At 44.0% G+C, this 25,202-nt stretch overlaps 2 protein-coding genes across 2 annotated transcripts; one reads left to right on the top strand and one right to left on the bottom strand.

Annotated features, from left to right (window-relative positions):
- Window positions 1-731: 731 nt before the first annotated feature.
- On the bottom strand, window positions 732-6,946 carry HSPE1 (heat shock protein family E (Hsp10) member 1). The gene is made up of 4 exons (XM_077829616.1): window positions 6,658-6,946; window positions 2,915-3,079; window positions 1,668-1,757; window positions 732-976 (listed from the first exon to the last, which is right to left on the bottom strand). Exons 1-4 carry the CDS (start codon window positions 6,658-6,660, stop codon window positions 926-928), a joined length of 309 nt encoding a protein of 102 aa, XP_077685742.1. The 5' UTR covers window positions 6,661-6,946; the 3' UTR covers window positions 732-925.
- Window positions 6,947-7,172: 226 nt separating this feature from the next.
- Window positions 7,173-24,382, top strand: HSPD1 (heat shock protein family D (Hsp60) member 1). The gene is made up of 12 exons (XM_077830323.1): window positions 7,173-7,349; window positions 8,862-9,037; window positions 12,106-12,358; window positions 13,138-13,220; window positions 14,312-14,407; window positions 15,535-15,628; window positions 16,636-16,804; window positions 17,267-17,366; window positions 19,739-19,984; window positions 22,611-22,785; window positions 23,508-23,686; window positions 23,792-24,382. The coding sequence occupies exons 2-12, from the start codon at window positions 8,864-8,866 to the stop codon at window positions 23,933-23,935; spliced, it is 1,713 nt and encodes a 570-aa protein (XP_077686449.1). The 5' UTR covers window positions 7,173-7,349; window positions 8,862-8,863; the 3' UTR covers window positions 23,936-24,382.
- The last annotated feature ends 820 nt before the right edge of the window (window positions 24,383-25,202 follow it).

Raw genomic sequence — 25,202 nt, 5'->3', positions numbered from 1 at the left:
GTCTTTACAGAAGGTAACAGGACTCAAATCTAGCAGTAAGGCCATAGAAATGCACTGAAGTATGTTTTTTAAAAACATTGTCATCTTATTGACATTAAGCTTCATTACAGAACATAATTTTGCGGAGTGGATAGACAGCATATTAATAAGATTCTACTGTATAACATGAATATTCAACGCCTCTGCCTACACAACGTCTTTGTGTGAATGTATAACTTTTATATTAAGCAACAATTGTAATGTTTCTATAGAAGATGTCTGGTTCATATTAAACCAGAAAAGAGGTTGCCACGGGTAGGTTGAACAAGAAAAGGAGTTTCACCTAGTTCAGCAATTACAATAAAATAATCTCTGTAGCACTCCTCTGCGGAGGCGGTTTAGTCCTTCCAGCTCTTAGTCTATTTTTTTTGGAAACAACATAGTGTTTGTTACCAGTACAACTGTACTGCAGGTATGCATGGAAGTCATATTTGGATGTAGTCAGTTTCACTGTTTCTGGGGAGCAGTAAGAGAAGCAGATGAACAATGAAACCACACAAACATCTATAAGGCAGCAAAAACAAAAACACCCCACCATTCTAAAATTCCTTTAGAATAAAATTAAAAAATTCAGGACAGTTTAGAGGGTATCGAAATTGAATTTTCTGCAATCTGGAAAAGTTACAAAAATTCAAACTAACAGCAGCACTTTGAACTGTTCAATGGAACTCCAAAATAAGAATGAACATGTGTTTCTCTGACTGTACACATTCCTTTATTTTGAAGTGTTTGCATCACTACAATGGAACTGTAGGAATTATTTTCATAGAGACTGGTTATCTGTTTATTACAAAATAAAGAACAGGAAATTATTTACATGATGGAAAAAGATTTCAGCACTTTAGTGGAATGGACAACTTCATGATACTGCAGCCATTTGAGAAATTTAGTCCACATACTTTCCAAGAATGTCACCGTCTCTAAATAAGTAATACTCCTGCAAATGGAGAGAAAAAAAAAAGTTTATATCTGTTGCAGCCAAATCTCACAGAGCTAGTAACTGTCTCCAGGGTCAGTAGCACTAAATATTGTAGTTACTGAGATTGATTTATTGCTGAAGGCTGAAGCCAATACTACACAATCAAAGGAACTATTAACCCAAGGACTTTTATAAATATCTGTTGCCCCGAGAGCCTGTCACTATGTTTCTTTCATTCCTGGGGATTTTTTCACCCCTTTGTGCAAGGCTCTGGGGTAAATTTTCCTGGCAGGAGCATCCTCAGAGACCATGTTCACGAATTCATGGGAGCAGTAACATTTAGTGATAGAAGGCTCTGGAATCTTCTCTCCTCCTCAGCAAGGAGGACATTGCAGTCAGCCCTCTATATTTTTTTCCTCCCAAGATAAGTTGACAGGTAAAGAGAACCACTTTCTCTCTGCAGGTATGGGGAAATGTCAGGGACAGAAGTGTTTCTCTCACAGCAGAGGATCACAGATGTGTAGTGTGCAAAAGCCACAGGGCCAGCTTAATGCTCCTCAATTTGAATATTAGCAGTTGTATCGGTCATTCAGTTTGTCAACAACACTATTCATTTTTTCACATGGCCTATTAGCTAGAAGGATTTTAAAATAATCCTGAATATTAGTAAACCAATTTAGCTTGCAATTATAAAGTTCAGCAAACAAACCTTGTCTTCCAGTACTACTTTAGTACCGCCATATTCTGGCAGCAGAATCTTCTCACCAACTTTTACACTAACTGGCTGAATCTCTCCACTCTAAAGAGGAAGAAAAAAACCTCATAAGTTTCTAGAAATATCTTACATTTGTTCATAACCACACACAGTTATTTAGGAAAATTTAAGCAGAATATATTTACTAACTGTTTCGCAGCAGAAGTACTAATCTTGGGGGAATCTGCACAGTACATTCAAATTCTGCATATTTTATTTGTCAAAACAACACAATATAATCATGCCAGTTTCAATAGTTTTGGTAATTTATTTCAAATACCTGTTAGCAAGTATGCCTGTAACAATACAGACAAAAAAAAATCCCCCCAGAAGTAGAGAGTTTAAAAAACCCCTAGGACAACCCAGTTCCTGTTTCTTTGTTATGCTTGTGTTGGTGCCCGAGTCTGGGTGTGTCATGTGTGTCAGCTGGGCCCATCTTGGGGGAAAACTCTGCCCCTCTGGTCATTTAGTTGACTCATTTTTTTCCCTACCCCCACATGGTTACCATATAGTCTTACTGGACAAACCAGTTTGTGAGCCGCATGCGGCTCTTTTACTGTTAAAGTGCGGCTTGCAGAGCCCTCCAGGCCTGCCCGTTCTCCACATACCAGACTGCCTGTGGCGGGGTGGTGAGGTTAGGGGCTTCTGCCAGAGATGTCTAGTCTTCTGGGCGTCAGGACAGGGCCAGAATGTAAAGGTTCACTTCCCGCCCAATAGCTTGAGTCATGCCCCCCCCCCCCCGCCCCTTTACCCTCAGTGTCCCCTCTCTGAAGCTCCCAGGTGTTAGCTCTGCATGGAGAGGCAGCAGTAAACTGCTGGGAGGGGCAGCTGCTTTAGCTCCCTGGGGAGAGGCAGCAGCAAAAGCAGCAACTCACCACACAGCTCCCAGCTGTTTTCCACTGCCTCTCCCCACAGCCACAGCTTGCAGGCTCCAGAAGCTGCTGTGCAGGATGGGGCCATGCGGCACCATATGACTGAGCAGGGCCAGCAAAAACAGTCAAAAATCAATTGGGGCGGGGGGGGAGGGGGTGGAAGGGGACATCTTCCTCTTCAAAATATTATACTTATTGTTCTGATCAGACACAATATAAATTTAATGACAAACATCCTTTAGCTATTTTGATTTTTTTTCCAGATAACATTCCACTTTTATTTCTTTTATCCAAAAACGTTCGCATGGTGCAAAATCTGGACATATTTACCTTTCCTTTGGATCCTGATCCAACCGCTACTACTGTTGCTTGTAGCACTTTTCCTTGAGATTTTTCCGGAAGCATGATGCCTCCTTTGGATACAGTCTCAGCTGCACATCTTTCAACCAGAACACGGTCAAACAGGGGAAGAAACTTCCTAAATGCTTTCCCTGCCTGTTAAAACAGAATTTGGTATTTTTGTATATAAAAAGGGCCCATTCACATTTGAGACTGCAACAAAATTGCAATCCAAAGTTCCAAAACCATGATTTTACTATTTAAATAGCAAACTAAGGACTGGATTCTAAACACCTGCAACTCCCACTGGCATCAATGAAGGTTGCAGGTACTCAGCAGCTCTCTGAATTAGGCCCATATATTTAATATTTAAGCAAAAACAGAGCTAAATTATTGTTGTAAGAAGGTATCCCATAAGTCTATAGAAGGAATAGGCTCCTAAATAGTCTCAATATGTGCAATAGACAAGTTTAACAGTTAAAATGCACAGAATTTTAAATAACTGCCTAAGATAACTTAAAACATTAACAGATGAGGAAAGCTTCAGGGAAACCTTATGTAGTTTAAACCTCTGTAGATCTAGAAAGCATAATATATGTTATTAAGATTAATTACTTCTGATTAAATGCAGTTCACATACAGATTGAAATCAGAGTCACCTATAGCTAAGATATAAGACACTTGTGGAACAGTTGGCGTAGTTATTTTAGCTGAATGCTTCAAAACCAAGAAGCAAAGATTAAGCATGTCACATGTTGGTCAAGGCTTTTGAAATATTCAAGTTTACAATCCATACAATAATTAAGGTACAATTTTGTGCTAAGTTATTTGGGAGAGAAGACTATTAACTCATCTACTTTTGCCAGCTTTTGAAGTTTGAGATAAGGTGTACAAAAAAATGTTTGAAGGAATGCCATTATCTGCAAAAAGTTTTGCAGATACCATCCAGTGATTTTTACAAAAGTGTTAAGATTTATAATTTTGTGTAAAGTTTAACATATGATACATTTAAGTATATTACAAACATTGCCACTTTGCTTCTTGGAGAAGAAACAGACAGCAGGAGGGGGAAAGCAGCTTAGGATGGAGAAAGGAAACCCGAAGCTAACACTGAGGATTGCAATTATTTTGAACTGAAGTTAGCAGGAGGCAATGGTAAAAATGTTACCAGCCTAGGGCTGTCAATGTCAGTCTTAACTACTGAGTCAGCAGGTAATAGTGTTTGAGATCACAGAGCAGAAGCCACATACCAGTCTGCCATCCCTACAACTTCACTAAGCAGGCAACACAAGAAAGGGAGGCACAGGGAGTGGGAACACGTTTTAGTTAAAAAATAATCAAGTTGTGGCCTGTGGAGAACTGCCAAGTCACATGGTGCTGGCTCCCTGCTCCTTTCCAGTTGCTTCTACAGATGTCTGGACGCCACAGCCTGGACACTTGTAGAAGCAGCTGGAAACTAGGAGAAGGAACAAGATGAGGTCCCTCCATTAGGGGCTGCTGCTACACAAGAAAAGAATAAGAACTGTCTTCACAGACCAGTGCTTCTAACAGAAGCAGAGCTACTTGGAAGCAGGTAGCTGTTATTCACAAAAGTATTAGCTAATTGTGGATCATCCCCCATTTCTATTAAGACATGGGCAACACTATCAACATGCTGAAAACACTTAGTTTAAGTAACTTAGATTTAAGCATTTAGGGGCTTTTATACTAAATCCTGTTTTTTTGAATCAGTAATTTCTCTCACAGGAAAGACAGCATGAGGGAAGAATCAATATAAGAAACGACAAGGAGTCTGGTGGCATCTTAAAGACTAACATTTATTTGAGCAGAAGCTTTTGTGGATAAAAACCCCACTTCTTCAGATGCATGGAGTGAAAATTACAGCTACGGGCATAAATATATATTGGCACATAAAGAGAAGGGAGTTACCTTTTTAAAACTCCTGTTGTTTTTGTGGATACAATAACACAGCTACCCCTCTGATACAATAGCAGAAAAAAGGCAAAAGGAATTTTTTCCTCAAACTCTGTCGGCTTTAGCATTGTCTAAAGACACATTACAGATGCCTAATATGAGCTCACTCTCTCAGTGTATTAAGTCTTGCTTCTATTTTTTTTTAAACAACATTGTTTCTGATAGGTGACAAAGCAAAAACATTTTAAGAGAAGAACATCCTTGTTCTCTCTGTTTCTATCGGTGTAGCAGTTTCTACTGTATCTAAATGACCTTGTAACCATGCAAGGTCACTTTCACGGATAGGCCAAAAAGAGAAAAAATAGTTTAATTAATTTAAAAAGATTGTTGCTGGGTAAGTTACAGGTCAACTTGGAATACATGTTCACTTCAGAGGCTCCTGACAGCAAATTCCATTACAAAGGCATGCTGCCTTTCATTTCACAACTACTTATGGTAGCCAGAAGTTAGACACAATTCTGTTTCCACCAGCACACAGCAAGAACATGGTGTTTTGCTACAATCTCAGCTCCTATTCAGCTGGTGTTTATATCGGATCACGGGCTTAACTTCTCAAGGGGGGGCGGAAAGGCTGGCTCAGCAAGCCCGCTAAAGACAGACTGGAGGACTAGGTTCCGAGGCATGAGGTGCAGCCTTGCCCGGTGCTAGGCCACGCAACCCACCGACGCCCGTGCGCTCATCACTGGGAGGCTACAAGGGGGGGGGGGGGGGAAAGAGAGGAGAGACCCCGTGGCCGCTGGCTGGGAGGGGTGGAAGACCCGATGGCCCCCGTGCTCGCTGCAAGGGGGCGGGGGAGGGGGGGTGGAAGACCCGCTGGCCCCCGTGCCCGCTGGCTGCGAGGGGGCGGGGGAGGGGGGGTGGAAGACCCGATGGCCCCCGTGCCCGCTAGCTGCGAGGGGGCGGGGGGGGGAGTGCATAGACCCGATGGCCCCCGTGCCCGCTGGCTGGGAGGGGGCGGGGGAAGGGGGGTGGAAGACCCGATGGCCCCCGTGCCCGCTGGCTGCGAGGGGGCGGGGGGGGGAGTGCATAGACCCGATGGCCCCCGTGCCCGCTGGCTGCGAGGGGGCGGGGGGGGGGAGTGCATAGACCCGATGGCCCCCGTGCCCGCTGGCTGCGAGGGGGCGGGGGAAGGGGGGTGGAAGACCCGATGGCCCCCGTGCCCGCTGGCTGCGAGGGGGCGGGGGAGGGGGGGTGGAAGACCCGATGGCCCCCGTGCCCGCTGGCTGGGAGGGGGCGGGGGAGGGGGGGTGGAAGACCCGATGGCCCCCGTGCCCGCTGGCTGCGAGGGGGCGGGGGAGGGGGGGTGGAAGACCCGATGGCCCCCGTGCCCGCTGGCTGGGAGGGGGCGGGGGAGGGGGGGTGGAAGAGCCGATGGCCCCCGTGCCCGCTGGCTGGGAGGGGGCGGGGGAGGGGGGGTGGAAGAGCCGATGGCCCCCGTGCCCGCTGGCTGGGAGGGGGCGGGGGAGGGGGGTGCATAGACCCGATGGCCCCCGTGCCCGCTGGCTGCAAGGAGGGGGGCGGAAGACCCGACGGACCCCGTGCCCGCACAGGCCCACAGCCGAAGGGCGGCAATGGCGGGGCGCCCAGAGCAGCTCCCTCCCTTCCCACCACAACGTGCTGGAGAGAAGCAGGAGCGCGGCTCCTACCTGCGTCCCTCCCACCTACCCCGCGCTAGTTGCCGCAGCGCGCCCCCCCGCCCTCCGCGCAAGCCCAGCCCAAGGGCCCCCGGCCGGGCCGCGCGAGGAGAGGGGAACACTCACCATGGCGCACCGAGTCCCTCCCGCTCACCGTGCTGTGAGTAACGGAGCGCCGCGGACCCACACCTAATACACGTGGGGGGTGCCACTCTGACTGCGCATGCGCCACCACCTCCCCTCTGGTGCCGCGCGCGGGAAGGCGGGGCTATTTCCGTTGTCCCGAGAAGACACGTTATTTCCACGTTTATTTTTTACTCTTGCAGGCGCCTTACGCGCTAGAACCGGATTCTCTTTACAGCAGAGCCGAACACGAGTCTCAATAGTTCCTCGTTACACCCTGCATCGGGCCTACACCCGGAAGTGACGTAATACCACCTTTGATCTGTGGCGAGCATGAGCTTTCCAGAAGGTTCTGGAATTGGGAGGCCCCAAAACCTGTTTGATTCATACGCGAGTAGCCGGAGCTCACGCATAGGACGCACAGTCCCGTAGGCCCCGCCCACTCCCCGGCTGGGCACTTGAACGATTGGCGGAAAGCCGCGCCCCGCCTCCAGCTGGGCCAAACGTATAGTGTTATGCTGGGTGCGGGGCCTGGCCGCACAGGACCCCACATGGGTCGCTGTCTGAGCGGGGGAGGGGCAGAGCCCGTGAGTGCCGTGTTCCCTCCAGGCTCCCGTCACTCAGTCACACAGCGCTGCGCTGCTCGTCCAGCTGCGGACCGCGGAGCCGCCTGCTGCCTTGCCCGCCGTGTTCAGGTGAGCGGCCTGGCGGCTTGTGCCGCTGAGGCGGGGCCCGGCGCGGACGCCTGTTCCCCTGCCGCTCTTGGCCGCGCCGGGGCCTCTACTCCCGCTAGCCACGTGCCTCCAGGGCGCCGGCCGGCCCGCCCGGGCAGCCTCTGCAGGCGCGGGGCGGCCATCGGCGCTGGGGGGGCAGGGGACGGCTCCTCGCGGCTTCCCCGAGCCCTGCCCGCCGCCATGGAGCGCGCACGCCCCTTCCCGCACGTGCCCGGTGTCACAAGGCCTGGGGCGTGTGTGAGAGACCCTGCCCCCACCGGGTGCCCACGGCGGGGGACGGGGATCCCCGCCTCCAGCCCGCGGGAGCGTGGGGGGGGGATCCCCACCTCCTACGCTGGGCGGGGGGAGAAGAGAGGAGACGCCTGCCTGGGTGTGCGGTTTCCCCTCTCCTGCTCTCCTTTGTGTGTGTGTGTGTGAGAGAGAGAGCGATTTTCCCGCTTCCTGCCCTTGGTTGTGTATCTGTGTGTGTGAGAGAGAGAGACCCCCTTCGCCTTCAGCCTGGGAGGGGGGTGTGGGACTGTGTGAGAGAGACATACAGGGGGCTGCGCACGGCTTCCTGCGTGCTGGGTTCCCCTCTCTTCTGCGCTGGAAGCGTTACTGGCCCTTGGCTACCCCTGCGGGAGTGGCGGCATCGCCCTGTTAGCGGCATGGTGTCATGCCTTTTCGTGCTGGGCTGCAGGTACAGCCTCTCCCATAGTCTCTGGGAGAAGGGGCCTCCATGCGGGTGTCTCCGCTGCCTGTGCAGGTTGGCTCATCGAGCAGCAGGGGGCGAGTCTCTCTTGACCTTCTTGTGTCCTGATGGAGAGAACCATGTGGAGGGGGGATAGGCCTGGGTTCTGCAGACTTCCTCTGCCAGGCTGTTGATACTGTTGCAATTTTCTTGTTAGTTTATCACCAGATGCTCTCACCCTTGGAACTGTTCGTTTTTCACGATCACATTCTAATAGCAACTTTTAGGATTTTTATGCTGATAAAGCTGCTGAGCTCTGACAGACATTTTCTTCTAACCTGCTTGTCTGTAATAGTCTCAGTGAAATACCCCACTTTTCCTGCTTTATCATACATAATACTAGTAGTCTCACAACACTTGTCATTGCTGTGGCTATAATCTCTTCACATACAAAAAGTGAACTTCACGATGCTCTCATGAGCTTGATAAACTTTATTCCCATTTTACAGAAGGAAAAAATTGTGACTTGCCCAGGATCACATAGTGAGTCACTGGAAGAGCTGGGATTAGAATCCAGGGGTCCAGACTCCTGGACTTTTGCTCTAATATCCAACTGTTAGAAAAATTGGGACGCTAAAATATTTGATCGGTCACAGCTTTCATTTAAAACTCAAAAAAACTACTAGTAACTTGTTGTTTGCTCTAAATGTTTGGAGGAGTTTGAGAACAAAACACAGGAATATGGTGGTTCAAAGTACTGTGACACAATAAAACTAATGCAGTATCTTACTTTTTTCCTTCAGAAATGCTCCGTTTATCAACAGTGCTACGTCAGATGAGGCCAGTGTCCAGAGCACTGGCCCCACACCTACTACGGGCCTATGCAAAAGATGTTAAATTTGGAGCAGAGGCTAGAGCTCTCATGCTACAGGGAGTAGATCTTCTAGCAGATGCTGTAGCTGTCACCATGGGACCAAAGGTATATTAAAAGCTGTTTTTTGTGTAACGTGAATACTTGTACAGTACATTCCAGTTTTATAAACTAATTAGGGATTGAGGAGTTCATAAAATAAAAAAGTTATCAAATGGACCATTTCAAAATTACAGTAGGTACAATCATTCAATCACTGTGTACATAACAAATGGTGAATGTATCATGTGCCACACTCTTATTAGAGGGAATTGAATCTCTTCTTTGCTGCTAAATCTGTCTTTCCAGCGCCACACAGTAACTTAAATGTTGGCTGGACAATTGACGTCACATTCAGTGGATAGAAGATGATTTGTAGCAGGATATATTTATGTTAGTTAGCGTTAATGGGGTCTGACTAAATTAGAAGTGTCCGACTCAGTTAGAACCTAGTCCTGTTTTAAGTAATAAACCCATTGGTGATGAGAGGAAGCTAAGTACTTCCATCACACAATGTGAGTAGCGTAGCTTAAGTGAACATACAGTGGGGGAAAAAGAATAGAGGCAGCTTAACTGCCTTCAACAAGTTTAGGCTTTCAGAGTACTAGCTGTTATGTCCTGCTGGATCATATGATGTTGGAATAAGACCGTTTGGAGAGGGTTCATGCTTAAAGCAAGGTCATGGACATCAGTACACAGCTGTGATGCATGTGATACCCTCAATATATGGATTCAGCCCACAATATATAAGTAGGTTGGGAGCCACTTCTCTAGGGAGTATAAATTTCAGACTTTGTCAGCATTGGTTTCATCTTGACTTGGCCTGGTAAATAAGTAAGAGCAAGCAAGTCCCAAAGCTGTAATAATAAGGGTGGATGATGGGTGAATGCACCTTTAGGGCCCAGTTTTGCAAATGTTTATCCCAGTGAGTAATCCCATTGAATGCAGTTGGACTACTCCCATGAATATAATTATACATTATAGGTATATTCATTATAGGTAAATTAGGTGTTTGCAGGATTGAGGCTATATATATTACTATAGAATATTTGCATGTAATCGAGTTTGTCTCCAAAGGTAAGTGTTCCATCACTCAACACTCCTGAAATTTTCTTTTTAAACCAAAAAAACAAATCAGATATCTATCAGCTTGAGAGAAACTTTCAAGTGGGGAGGAAATTCTGCTTTATTTTTAAAAGCCATGATATAAATGATCTACATAAACACAACCAACAGCATGTGAGAATGGGTTTCTCAAAGCAGTTATTTTTCATGGTTAGTGGCTGTGTAGCTTATGAGAAATGAGTTGGTCTGTCCATTTATTTCTTCATCACTATGACAAGATGAGCCACAAGCCACAAACTGCACCATGATGTTTGTGCCTGTCTGTTTCCTCTTGGTCCAGCCATTAAATAAACTTTTTCAATGTTCAGTTCAAAGGCCTGTCTGTAGTCATAGTTTATTCTTGTATATATTGAATAATCTGCAGAACCCTCATGATAAAGTCATTCTTTCCACAATCCCAAAGTACAGGAGATTCTCGGCTTTTTTTCCATACCCCTTTCTGGAATGTCATCTGTCATGTTCCAGAGCTCTGGTCTCCAGGCCATCCACTTGAGAGGTCCCAGATTTGTTTCCTTACCGTGACTATTCTCTGGTAGCCCCCAGACAAGTCTCCCCTATGAGAACTCCCTAGCAGTGTTGCACTCACCTAGGCCTCCCTGACTGAGCCATTCTCCTGACTTGCATCAATCCTATTGTTTCAGGCTATTCTTCCCTTTGTGTCCTAGGGGCCTTTGTATAAGCTTTCTTGTAAGTCAGCAGGGGTTCACCAGCGTTGGCCAGTCCTCACCACTAATGTTCTGTACCTTTTGTTCTTCCCGGTGGCTCTCTATATCAGCTCTCCTTTGCTGCTTCTGTTTCTCCCGGCATCTGTCCTTTTCTCCTCACGCAGTTGTCATCTGCCCCTCTTCTGACTTTCTCCTTTATATGGCTTAGGTGCCTTCTCTTAACCCCATTCGGAAGGTAACTAATCAATCAGGTGCATTGGCCCCTGCCTCCTCTTGAAGGACCTAGTCACCCTGTAACAATCGGAGTTGGCACCTTCTCAGCTTTTCTGAAGGGCAAAGGTGTAGTGGATGTAGGTGAATGGCTAGCTTCTCAAGGTGAGGGCTGAGAAAAAGTGATGAGACTGAGGTCACCTCTATACCTAAAATGCTGCCGCAACCCCCAGTGTAGTTGTGCTTCTGTAGCCCTTCAGTGAAGATGCTACTATGCCAGTGGAAGATGACGTAGTTAATCTACCTCCGCAAGAGGCGGTAGCTGTGTCAACGGAAGAAGCCCTCCTATTGACATAGCGCTCTCTACATTTAGGTTGGTATACCTGTCACTTGGGTGTGAATTTTTCACACCCCTGAGCAATGTAGTTATACTGATATAAGTTTATAGTATATACCTAGCCTCAGTATGGCCCTTTTCTGTAATGCAGCTGTCCTGTGGGTGGGCAAAGGATTTCAGTACTGTCAATTGATATCTTTTATATTAAATCAGCTCTTTAAAAATCATAGATGTCAGTGCACTCAGTCCCCCACCCCATAATATACTTTGTTTGTGGAAGTTGGTTGGATGCTCTCCTTTTAAAATGGTACCATATGCTTTCACTGATTTCTGGCCCCAAATAGAAGAACCATTATAAATCTCACTCTCTGACAATGGAAACTAGGAGGAAAAACTTTCCTCTTCATAAAAATAAGTTTATATTTTGAGTTGGCACTATTAACAGATTTGTGTCTCTTGGTGGAGAGTGGCTGTCTGAGGGTATGTTTACACTGCAGTAAAACACCTACAGCTGGCCCATGTCAGCTGGCTTTGTTTGGGCTGCAGGGCTATAAAATTGCAGTGTAGATGTCTGGGCTTTGGTTGGAGCCTGGGTTTTGGGATCCACCCCCCTTTTGGGGTCCCAGAGCTCCACAAGCCCAGGTCACCCAACATGGGCCATCCGTGGGTATTTTATTGTAGTGTAGACATTGTACGTTGTTTAGATGTGCCAAGTGATAAATCTGTGGTAATCCCTTTTGTCTGTGCTGCTTGGTATCATTTCAGTTAATTTACCTCTTATGTATGTTGGATGATTTTAGGGTAGAACCGTGATTATTGAACAAAGCTGGGGAAGTCCCAAGGTAACAAAAGATGGTGTGACAGTAGCCAAGGCAATTGACTTGAAAGACAAATACAAAAACATTGGAGCCAAGTTAGTTCAAGATGTTGCCAACAACACAAATGAAGAGGCAGGAGATGGAACTACTACTGCAACAGTGTTGGCGCGTTCCATTGCCAGGGAGGGCTTTGAAAAAATCAGCAAAGGCGCTAATCCTGTGGAAATCAGGAGAGGTAAGAATTTAACAATCTCTTTGTCACTAGTGCGCTTAAGGTTTTCTATAACATTTATCTCGACAGTTTCTTCTCTCTGCTTCACCCATGGCAAATTTGACTGGTGTTTGAGAGAACCTGGCTCCACTCGAAAAAGCCACATGACCCTTTTGGGAAGGGGCAGAACATAGAAATGAGTAACTTTGCTGTCAAGTGGATGAATTAATATTGTCAGGCCTTACTTTTTTAGATACATACATTTTATATAATCACTGGATCGTATTTACTTGTCATTCATCACAACAGATCTCAGTAAAATCTGTCTTCTGATAGGCTTATCTTATGGAAGTTATAAATCAGGGAATGTTTATACAGTCCTTAGTATTATGTGCCCAGAGTATTTCTTTTAAATTCTGTGTAACTTCTTTTCCAAGTGGTATCTTAGCTATCTCTGCTTTTCTTCCTCTCTCACTGACTATTCTTTATGCACTTGCAATTTAATATTGATGGGTCGTCTTTATAAAAAAAAAAAAAAAAAGTAAATCTGTTAGTGTCTTGTTTGTAAGATTGGGACAGGCTGTCCTTTGTTCTTGAAAGTGCATGGCCTAGAAACAACAAAAAAATAAGTACTCTACTTTGTATACAAATGGGGGGAAAAAAGGATATGTTGCTGCTCTTGCATTGTTTAACTTGCATTCCAATTTTGAGGAATTTTGAAGCTTGTCATTGGACTTGACTGTTCTGTACCATGTAAATAGAATTCACCTGAGTAACAATAACTATCATATTCTTCTATCAAGGTGTGATGCTAGCAGTAGATGCTGTCATTGCTGAACTAAAGAAACAGTCCAAACCTGTTACGACTCCAGAAGAAATTGCTCAGGTGAGGCTTCATTCCTTCTCTGTTTACTAGTTTTCTGTAACTGTCATAAATAAAAATTTCATCCAACGAGTGAAGATGTGCTATTAAGAGTAAAAATAATTTTAATGGAACCAGTTAAATTACAGGTTGGGTATATGACATCAACTTGCTATCGTGTTGATCAGACTCTTGTTGCATTTTCAATTTGAATTGTAATATTTTATCTTTAGGTCTCTGTAGCCTGCATGAGCCTTTAGTGCTCTGCCTCAGCTTTCTCTAGCTGGTGTGTGTGTTCGTCCGTCCTGGGGGAGGGGGGGAATGTGCTGGGGCCCAGGCCATCCCCCATGGGGGCAGGGCCGCCCAGCTTGGCTCCAGCCCTATCCCAGGCTGGGGCTCCGCTCCTGGTCCCAGACCCAGCCCCAGCTGCAGCATCCTTACTCTGGTCCGCATTTCCCCACCCCTACGCTGGAGTCATGGGGAGCATGACCCTGAAAAGTTTATGGATGACTGCTCTATGGAGACCAGCTGCCTGCTCTGAGGCTGTTAATGAGGCACAGGAGGGCTGGACCATTGGCCTTTAAAGGGTCCAGTCCACTCTCTGATAACCAGCATTGATCTTCAGCTGACTCGTTAGCCTCCCAAGTAGGTTCTGTCTTCATGTCACAAAATGCCAAAAGTGACTATTGCTATCTTGATTCACAAGTGAATACTACATATATTGAGAGGAGAAACAGCTGTATATTAAACTCATTTGTAATTGTTCACTGGCTATCTATGGGAGAAACATTAATGTCTGTGGTTAGATTTCTAGACTTCTCAGTTGTTTAACATGAGATGAAGACTTGGTGTGGAACCTAAACTCTAATTTGTACTAATGAAAAATGGAAGACTTCCGTGAAAAGGCTGTAGCTTTTCACATATCTAATATTCCATATCTAATCATGTGGCAATGTTAATGCTGAAGTTATCATGTCATGAATTGCATCCTCTTGTTCTCTGACCTGTAACTCTTTAGTCTTATTGCTCCTGTAAAAACTGTCCCTAAATTTAACTTCTGTAAATAGTGGATCAATCAAGTGCTAAAGGGAAAAATAAATAACATCTCATTGAAGGTTGCCACAATCTCAGCAAATGGGGACCAGGAAATTGGCAACATAATCTCTGATGCAATGAAAAAAGTTGGACGGAAGGGTGTTATCACAGTTAAGGTAAGAGTAATTGTTATGCTCGTTGAAGATAAACTTGCCAAGTTAGAGGAACATTTGCTGAAAGCACAGATAACCAGAGTAAGAAGTGAACTCGCTGCACTTGAAGCTTAAACTCCTTCCACTTTATTCTGAATTCCAGACCTTCTGTATGTTGTTGGTTCTTGTTTTGTATGGCATTACTGCATGTACTCTGTCCTCACTACAGAACTCCAGTAAATTGGAGTTGGATTAGGGGTACATAGTGAGCCCAACAGCTTATTAACACTGTCATAGTTTTGTCTCATAGTCGATAGGGAATAGTGCAAAGAAATTAGAGAACACAACTTTTTTTAAGAGGACTGTTGCTTGCTCTTTATAGTCCAGATGATATATAGACAAAAATTATGCAGTGATCGTAACATCGGTATAGTAAATACAGGGACATGGAATACAGTGAATGGAAACTGAATCAGTGATGAGTTGGACTGCAGAGCAGATACATATGTCTGAACTAATGTGACGTGCTGAATGGTTCTCAGTAGCCTGGTTATGAGACATACCAGTATTTCCATGGTGCATAGTACTTTTAAAATCTCTCAAAGATAATTGGGAGAATGTGGTGGTTTCTTAACTGCAGTAAATTGAGCTAAGAATGACTATAATGGCCAACAATCACTAGTTCGCAAGCTTTTTTTCTTTTTCTTTTCCTTCCACTGTTTAAGTAATCTAGAACAATAAATACTGCTAACTGGTCAAGATAATTTCTGTTAAAAGACTAATACAGGATGAATTTAGCTATAAAAGTAGAGGTGAATTTTCTTCATGTTTTTGATCTAATTCTTATGAGACATTGTTTCCACCACAGGAGGTAAGAATGTGTTTTACACGACTCCATTAGAACACAGTTTGTGTGCGTCCATACTTCCCTCTCTAGAGACAGTATCACTTTTAGATTGACCCCTCTTTCTCTCCTCGTTCTCTTTTCCCCCATAAAGGGTAGAGGACCTAAAGAATACAACCATAGTGGTGAAGGTAGCAGAGAGACTTGAATTCCATAGTGATTGACATGTTAAAAATATGTGCATAGAAGCACTTTAGGTACTACGTAAACTATAGATTAAATGTAAATTTGTATCACATTTAAACAGGATGGAAAAACCCTGAATGATGAGTTAGAAATCATTGAAGGTATGAAGTTTGACCGAGGCTACATCTCGCCATACTTCATTAATACAGCCAAAGGTGAGTTTGCAAAAGTTGCCATCGAAGTACCTTGTGCTATAACCTGTATGAACAAAAAGAATGTCTTCCTAGAGAGCTTACAATATAGGTAAAGTGAATCTTGGGTAAAGTGTCAACATTTATCCTTAACTTTTCTGAACCCAAAGATGTTTCCCTATTTGTATTCGGTTAGCTGCTTACTTTTTGGACTAAAACAAGTTTTTACCTTTTGTTGGCTGTATTGGCTCTGTAATTGGTGTGTGTGAGCCAGAAAACACAGCCTAACTTTCTGATCCGAAGTTGATAAGTTATCAGAACTGGCATTAAAAAAAAAGGCAAAAAAAAAAAAATCTTGCTTACAAGAAAATGCCATGTTGGTCTCTTCAGAGTGTAATCACATGCTAATTAAATTTAAGACTTATGTTTACATGGAATAGAAGTATCATTTGATCTTTGAGAAACATAAGTTTATTTGCGTGGCTAGTTATTGCATTCCCTTGTAGAACTAGAGCATTCTTTCGTAAGTAAGGGCTGGGGAAAGGTAAAATCACCTTCTCTTCACAAAATGAAGTAAAGGGGCAGGATAATGTTGGTGGGTGTTCCTTTGCCCCAGAATATACATGGATGCGTGCAAAAGTTTGTTCTTATCCAAAAGTATTATTTGTGTATATGTTGTTCAGGGTTAAGTCCATCAAATACAAATTGAGGACGTGACACATTTGTGGCACAGCAAAGTGCTAAAATTCTTAAGTGGCTTGCTCGTGTGCAGTAGTTTGTTCAACTAATTCTGACTATGTAGGAGTTTTCATGAGAGAGAAAATAGAAATGCCACAAAATCACAAACTGGCATCAGGTTTCAGGAGTAGAAATATTACTTGAAACTAGTTTTCATTCTATCTAATATAAATGTAAATGGAGAGTGTAGTGGCCAGATTTGATCAGACTTGGGGATTGTAAAGGGTACCTTCATATATACTTGCTAAAATAGAACAATTAGATAGTTCAAACAATACTTATTGCCTCTGCAGGACAGAAATGTGAATTCCAGGATGCTTATGTCTTAATCAGTGAGAAGAAAATTTCCAGTGTTCAGTCCATAGTTCCAGCTCTTGAAATTGCCAACGCTCACCGTAAGCCTTTGGTCATTATTGCTGAAGATGTTGATGGTGAAGCCCTCAGTACTCTCGTCTTGAACAGGTAAGGCTTGAATAGGTGTACCTCTGTAATAGAATCTTGTCAGTCTACTTCAGAGTCAGAAAACTGTCTTTAAAAACAGCAGATGTTCCTGCACGGTTTACTCTGTAGAGCAGTAGGACCAGATGTATCTGTCTGAACTTGACAACTTTTGCTTCTTATTTAGGTCTCCTCTCAGCAATGCAGACAAACAGTAACAGCTGTGAATAGCCCCATTCATCTAATTTGGGTGATAACTCTGAATCCTAGTGATTTGATGGTTTCATTGCTAATCAGTTTAGTAGAAAAAGCCAATTAATGGGCTTGTGGGATCCATTAAGATGGCATTTTTGCTTTTTGTCTTACTTACACTAAAATATCTTCATTTAAAACATTCTTTTGTTCTCTCAGCTACTGTAACAGGGAAGTGTAAACAGTTTAACACTTTGTTAGAATTAGTGTTCTCACTGAACTTTTTCTTTTCAGATTAAAGGTTGGCCTCCAGGTTGTTGCTGTAAAAGCACCAGGTTTTGGTGACAATAGAAAGAACCAGCTTAAGGACATGGCAATTGCTACGGGTGGTGCTGTAAGTAAATTATATGCATGTGTTTGTAAATATGTAAAAATGTATTCACTTTGTGGCCAAGCACCCATTTGATTTTAACTTCCTACAAAATGCTTCAGAGGATAACCATTTGAGGGATTGGTAACAGGGTACAACCCTTTTCAGGTCACTGATTGACATTTGGGCCAGGTTGGACTGTCATGCCATTGTATAGCATGGTAAGCGGCCAGTTGTTCTAGCTGGTTATTAGTTGTCCGCTTCACATCTGCAGTTAGGGTGACCTGATATTTCACTCTTGTGATCTGGACACATTGGGCGGGGGAGGGGAGAAGACAGACACGGGTGCACAGCCCCAACCAGAGGCACACTGGTCCGCCTGGCCCTGTGCTACCAGCGTGCCCCTTCCTGTTGGGGGTGAGCCTATGCTGCACCACACAGCTCCCCTGCCCAGCGCCCCCTGGATCCACTATGCCCAGAGCCCCCTACAACCCTTCCACCACAAATGCACAGTGCTGTGTGCACACACACCCAGCTGCCCAGAACCCCTCACTCGCTAGTTTCCCCACAGCCCCACCACCACAACTACACAATGCCCCACACAGACCCCCAGTACCCTGACACACACAGATCTCCCCCAACAGGCCCCCCTTCCCTGGTCATACTCACCAGCCCCGCTGGGAGGTCTCTGGCTCCTAGGGTGAGAGCAGCGAGGGGAGTCTCCAGACGCTCCACGTGCTGTGCCTGCCACAAGCGCAAGCTCCGTGGCTCCCATTGGCCGGGAAAAGCACCAGTGGTAGCTGCCAGAGCCATGGAGTGGGGCTTGCAGGTGCCGGCAGCACACAGAGCCCCCACCTTAAGAGTCAGAGGGACCTGCCAGGGGGCGAGGTGGGGAGTCCCGGCGGTGCTTACCTGGTGTAGCTTCTGTCCCGGGAAGCATCGACCGGGCAGGTCCCTCTGGCTCCGAGAGTCACGGATTGTGGGGGCAGAGGGCTCTCTGCCCGCTCCTGGTGCCTGCAAGCTCCGCTCTTGCTGGCAGATGGGCGCCAGGAGCTGCCCCAGGAAGCAGTGAGTGATGACATTGCGGCTGTGGTTCAGACGGTCCCGATATTGGGACAAAGGGCGTCCCGACCAACGTAAGGTCAGGACGCGGGACAAGTCCCCTAAAATCAGGACGTCTGGTCACCCTATCTGCAGTTCTTGTTAATAGTCTCTTCAACATATTGGATGGACATGGAACTGTTCTTGTTCTTAGGTCATCTCTCCTTAAGAGACGCTTGATGTGACAGGGCGCTGTGAGAGAACTTGCACTGTGGCTGGCTTTTTGCCTGTTTTGGAACTACTGTATTGTAAAAAGCTTTAATATGCAGGGCAGTCAGATTGGCACCTTGCAAAGTCTGATTTATGCACTTTTTCATTTAAAATGTTAATGTTTTATGTATGAGTAAGTTTTGAGAGCTGTAGTGCAATGCAGAATGATCTGTTTGTGATCATTAAATAGCTTTTTCACGGAGTGCCTTTTATCACATCTATACCTCCCAAGTAATCTTCAGGTTAGTAGCTAGGTGGTGCCCAGGAAACTTATCAGAGTTGTTCTGGAAGTTTTTACTACTTATAAAACTGAACAAAAGCATTACCAAAATTAACGTTAGTGAGCATGTCGTGACTTCTAGAGTTTGGTCTTAAGGAGCATGTAGTGTTCTGTTGGGTAGTTTAATTTTATTTGTTTTTTAAAATCTATGGCAGGGGCAACTATAATATTAAAAAGCCATCTTTTTTTTTTTGTATACTAGTCTAAAAACACGGCAGCATTATACAAGACCCAAACTAATTCTTGAAAATGATAGGCTTCACTGCAGTGTAAAAGGAACAGGATAAACAAAATGTAAAGTCCCCTAAATTCCATTATAATAATTGCAGGCATCAGTAACATAGGGAAACTCCTTGAAATGGCCTGACAGTGTCTCTGTAACACAACTATTACACCTGACATGCTGGAGATAAATGTGCAAAGTATTCCTTTTAGCTGGTAACTGCTGAAGGTCTGTAAATTAGAATTTTTATTTTTTTTTTTTTTAATGGTGGTCAAATTCATCACTATATACAAGCATTGATAACAGAGTTAGGCCTGTCTATACAGGGGAACTTTCTGGTATAGCTGGAGCAGAATAACTATTCCATTAAAGCTATTCAACTCTCCCATGTGGCAAGTCTGTTTTGGAATAAAATCACCTATTCCAGAAGAATTATTCTGCTTCAGAAGCAAAGTAACTATTCCAGAATCGTGTCCATATCAGGGAGTTAAAACAGAATAGTTATTCTACTATAACTGTGCAGGGAAATGTCTCCATGTAGATAAGGCCTTAGCGTCCAAGCTTTCATATGATCTATTTCAGGTATTTGGAGAAGAGGGTTTGGGTCTCAATCTAGAAGATATTCAGCCTCATGACTTTGGTAAAGTTGGTGAGGTCATCGTGACAAAAGATGATGCCATGCTTCTGAAAGGGAAGGGTGAAAAAGCTCAAATTGAAAGGCGTATCCAAGAAATCATTGAACAATTAGAAGTTACTACAAGTGACTATGAGAAGGAGAAACTAAATGAACGACTGGCCAAACTCTCTGATGGAGTAGCAGTACTAAAGGTGAGGAACTTTTAAACTTCCTTATTAGACTAAAACAGCGGCTCTCCAACTATGGGGCAGGCCTCCCAAGGGAGGCGCAATCTGTGTGGTGTTTTGGTTTTTTTGAGAGAGCTCTGGCTGTCAGTTCTAGGTGGCTGGGGCTTCTGCAGAAGGGGCCATGCACATCTGGGAGGTGGGTAAAGGGGACAGCTGGAGCCCTGCCATTGAGGCTCTCCTCCCCTCACTTGGAGGTGGCAGGGCTCTGGCTGTCCAGCCTCGGGATGGCAGCAGCAGCACAGAAGTAAGGGTGGCAATAGGATGCTATGTCTGCTGGGAAACGTGATATTGACTAATATCACTTTCCATGTTTCTACCTTCTGTACTGCTGGTGCAGCGCTGCCTTCAGGGCTGGGTTCTTAGCCAGTAGCTGCTGCTGCTCTCTGCTCTACCTTCAAGCTGGGTGGCGGGATATGTATTGGGGTGGGGGCATAAACTACTACAGACACAGAAGGGGGCACTGATCAAATAAGTTTGAGAACCCTTGGACTAGAACTATGCTATACTAAATGGATGACAACAGCAAAATTTTACTTTTCACTAAAGATCCATTTTAGCAGTCACATCACTTTGACTCTTTAAATGCTTAGCAGAGGTGTCCTCTTTAGTCTCCATTTCTAGAGTGCCAGAAAAACCCCACTACTTTAGTCAAACCTGATAAATTGGACCTCTGCTACACGTTTTTTCTTGTCAGGATTGCTTAAAATAGGGTGACATTCCTGTTAGAAATTACATTACTTTACATGCCTTTTTTTCCCCCTTGAGAGAAAAACCTCCCTGTCTAGTTGAAGCAACTACAGTGAAGGGTGTATGGTTATATCTTTGGTACTTAAGATTTGTCATGGAGAAGCTGTGCCCTATAACAACCCTTGCTGGCTGAGCATGACACTACCAAAACTCCCAGCTCTCCACCCACTGGTCTGTGCTGGGGGGATATGGCTTACCCCTCCAGGCAAGTTACAAACTTCACCCCTTCTGACATAGCAAAAGTCCAACTACAAAGTCCCCCAAACAGAAAAGCTCTTCTACTCTTTAGGTGTTGTCTTCACACCACCCTGTTCCCATCTGCTTTCTGGGCTACTTTTGAGTCCTTTTTCTGACTAAGGGATAGAGTACTCTACCTCAGTCTGGTTCCCCTGGTGTACCATTCTGGGTCCCTACTGGGCTCTGTTCCTTCCATCCTTTAGAACAGGCTGGCTCCCCAGGAGTACCTGGTCTCCTGCGGACCTGGGCTCAATGGAGCTTGCCTTCTCCCTGTAGTTCCAACCAGTGAGTCTCTCAGCCTTCTTATAAGGCACAGGTGTCCATTAACCTATCACCTCTTTAATCCCACCCCTTCAATTAGATGAAGCAGCTAATTAATTATGGCACAGGTGGGGCTGATTCATCTTTCCTCTAAGGGGCCAGGACCCTGTGACAATTTGCAATTTAACAACATTTATGTAATCCCTTAATGCTTCCCTAGGTGCAGGAGTGGGGTTTAGTTGGTCACATAGGACCCAACACTGTTGACATTAAAGTTAATAAAGACTGCTATCTTTATAACTTTGGATCATCATACTTGATACTCTTATTGGGTGTCTGAGTTGGATTTATTTGCCACTTTGAAGGGTCAAAACTGGCAGACATTCACTGAGACTGGGGAGCACCAATATGTGCCAGTGGTCTTCCTTTTAAGATTAGTAAATGTGTATTCCAGAGTAGTGCCAACTGCAATTGTCCCTTACCTGGCTGAGCATGTTAGTCCAAGAGAGTCAGTTTGGCTCACTATTTAAGTTTGGAGGCTGTGGAAAGGCCAAACTGCTATATGAAGTGGTGCTAAGTTGGTAAGTAGAAATTGCCTAGTAGCTAAGGCACCTAGCCATCTGTGGGTGCTCTTAGACTAAAATGAAGGTCTTAATTCTTTGTGGCCACTAAGAATCCACAAGATGCTGTTTACATGAATAGGGCTGTAAATCACTATCTACAGGCTTAATTTCCTGAGACAAGGTGGGTAAGGTATTTGTTGTACCAACCTCTGTTGGAGAGAGACAAATCTTTGAGCTTACACAGATCTTCTACGGATTTCATTTTCTGTCACTTCAACTGGATAAGGGATTCTTACTCTGATCCATTTTTACAGCAGGAATATATATTTTTGCTTTTCAAGGATGGATTAAGTGATCCATTTACACCTTTAGAAATATAAAGCATCTTAATTGCAAGAGGCTCTCTACAACTAAAGTACATATAATTTTTTGAAAAAAGAAAAGGAGGTCTTTGTGGCACCTTAGAGACTAACCAGTTTATTTGAGCATGAGCTTTCGTGAGCTACAGCTCACGAAAGCTCATGCTCAAATAAATTGTTAGTCTCTAAGGTGCCACAAGTACTCCTTTTCTTTTTGCGAATACAGACTGACACGGCTGTTACTCTGAAACCTATAATTTTTTGACCAATTTCTTTCTTGCTTTTTGGCATTCAAATGGAAAAGTCAGTTTGTTACTGATGTTTAACTGGCCCGCAGTGCTTCTGAAGTCTGAAGCACTTCCTTGCCTCTGAGAATGTATGGGGACTTTACACAACTGACGAGATGTGGCTCATTTACTCTAGGTTGGTGGCACAAGTGACATTGAGGTGAATGAAAAGAAAGACAGAGTTACTGATGCACTGAATGCTACTCGTGCAGCTGTAGAGGAAGGTATAGTTCTAGGAGGTGGTTGTGCATTGCTTCGATGCATCCCAGCACTAGATGCTTTAACGCCAGTCAATGAAGATCAAAGAATTGGTAAGCAAACTACTCAAGAATGGATTTAGTTTGAAGATTAACATTTTCCTTGTGATACCACTTACCTTCAAAAACAGCTGTTCTCTCTAGGTTAGAATACAATTCATATCAATGAGTCCTTTATGGTTATTTGGTCTGGTTAACGAGGAACCTTTGACACTCCTGATGATCTGCTATATATTAAAAATGGGAAGAAGCGTTCCTTCTGGTCTAATTTAGAAAAAGCAGGCAAACAGCTATTCTGAGACTGGTATTTAATGCAAGAGAACTAAACTATTACTTTTCTAAACAGTTAAACAAAATGGGTGTCTCATAACAATTGTAGTTAAAATTAAAGATTGAAAACATTTCACTTAATTTGGGGAATCTAATGTGACAGTGGCTTCTAAAGATTCTTTATCTCAGAGCAGATCATTCTGTACCAAGTTTTCCTAACCATGTTTTGAGTGGGGAGTGTTTTGTCTTTGGTTAGATAAGTTCATAGCTTATTTTCAAGAGTGATAATGGTAATTTAAACGGGTGCTTGAACCTTGTACTAGTAGTGACCTCTCTTGTAATGCTGCCCAGCAGTAGGTCATTACCTAACACTTTCCTGGAAGAGGCAGAAAATCGTTTTTTCTCCTTTGTAACTTTTTAGCACATCAGTAAGTTAGAGTACTTGACTTGCAGTAGAACGCATGGAGAATGTACTGTATTTAGAACACTAAAAATACTTTTTACAGGTATAGAAATCATTAAGAGAACACTGAAAATTCCAGCAATGACTATTGCTAAGAATGCAGGCGTTGAAGGATCGTTGATAGTTGAAAAAATCATGCAAAGTCCACCTGACACTGGGTATGATGCAATGCTTGGAGACTTCGTAAATATGGTAGAGAAAGGAATCATTGACCCTACAAAGGTAATGTGACCTTTTTTTTCTCCAAAGAATATTACGATTGTACCTTATTTTAATGGAGGGAGAACTAGTATTGAATTTTTTTTTTTCCCCCCCCCATTCTCTTAGGTTGTAAGAACTGCCTTGATGGATGCTGCAGGTGTTGCTTCCCTTTTATCCACAGCAGAAGCTGTAGTTACTGAAATTCCTAAAGAGGAAAAGGAAGTGCCCATGGGCGGAATGGGTGGAGGAATGGGAGGTGGCATGTTCTAATTCCTGGAATACTGATCCATTGTGAACTGTGATGGTTGAGACTGACAGTTTGCTAAAACTTCAGAAGTCAGTGCAAGGGGTGGATAGTGACTGAAGTGAGGCTGGTGTTTAAAAGAATCACTGTAACCATTAGTTACTGGATTTCATTTAACTCATGTAACTGTTTACAGTCACTGTCCATGCCTACAGATAAATTATTTTGTATTTTTCAATAAAGACATTTGTACATTCCTGCTACTGGGTGCAAGATCCACATACCAGTGTTCTGCTTTAAATTTAATCAAATTAAGGCACTTGAAATTCTGTTTAATCAGAATTTATTGGTGCTTCCCACTACTAAGCAAAGTTCTGATGAAGTCATTGTGTGCAAGACTTAAATTGTACAGAGACAAATATACAATTATGTGACAACCTCTATGTAATAAAAGATTGTTCAAAGTTATGAAATGTATTGCCTTATTCACCTGTCCATAAACCTTTAACAATCAAACCTAATGCTAACAGGGATCACATTTAAACTCTGCTAGAAATCTGTTAGTGCTGGGAAGGGGTGGAGTATTTGTTTAAGAAACAATCCTCCCCTCCATGGAGGGTGAGTGTAGACCACAAGCTCAACTGACAGTTCTTAAGAAAAATTAATCTTAAATTTAATGTAGTTGAAGTAGTAAGCTATGGACAGGGACTTGTCACTCTGCCTATTGAGTACTAATCCTATTTCATGTATTGGATCCTTTTAGCAGCAGTGTTGGGAAAACTGTGAGGGTATGAAAGAATAAATTGCCTGTGATATTTCAAAAGGAATCTTGTGTTTTCTACAGGAGAATTAGCAGGTCTTGTAAAGTAAACTAGTACCCCCCAGGTTGAAAACTAACAATTTTGTATCACCAGACACTCTACTAGAACATGGAGAGGAGATTTTTTTTGTCACTGCTTTAAACACATTGGGGTGTATATTTTTAACACCTGAAGTTTAAAGAACCATACCTCTGCAGCTGCATGAAGAGTGTTGCAACTCATGATGTCCTCCAGGGAAAGTGGGAGAAAATTTTCCTTCAATTTAAAGTTTGCAGAGGGACAGAAAACTCAAGTCAGTCTCATGGTTCCATGTTCCCAGCAAACAGTGAAGCTATTGTATGGGGAGGGAAATTGTGCACTCATAGTGTAATGCCTGCAACTGATTTAAATCTACTCAGTTTAAGAATCTGAAGGGATTTACTTTTTCCTGGGATATCTACTCTATATACAGTTAATACATCTAACTTTTCTG

Source organism: Eretmochelys imbricata, chromosome 11 (assembly GCF_965152235.1).
Source record: "Eretmochelys imbricata isolate rEreImb1 chromosome 11, rEreImb1.hap1, whole genome shotgun sequence".
Lineage (NCBI taxonomy): Eukaryota > Metazoa > Chordata > Testudines > Cheloniidae > Eretmochelys > Eretmochelys imbricata.
This window is presented reverse-complemented; position numbering and strand designations above follow the sequence as displayed.

Bases quoted from the DNA above. Each gene is read 5' to 3' on its own strand.
- HSPE1 (XM_077829616.1), bottom strand. The intron at 1,758-2,914 runs GTAAATATGTCC...CTTCCTCTTTAG, and splicing joins GATCAGGATCCAAAGGAAAG to AGTGGAGAGATTCAGCCAGT. The intron at 977-1,667 runs GTTTGTTTGCTG...CTCCATTTGCAG, and splicing joins AAGTAGTACTGGAAGACAAG to GAGTATTACTTATTTAGAGA.
- HSPD1 (XM_077830323.1), top strand. From the start codon at position 8,864: ATGCTCCGTTTATCAACAGTGCTACGTCAGATGAGGCCAGTGTCCAGA. The intron at 15,629-16,635 runs GTGAGTTTGCAA...TTGCCTCTGCAG, and splicing joins CTTCATTAATACAGCCAAAG to GACAGAAATGTGAATTCCAG. The intron at 19,985-22,610 runs GTGAGGAACTTT...CATTTACTCTAG, and splicing joins ATGGAGTAGCAGTACTAAAG to GTTGGTGGCACAAGTGACAT.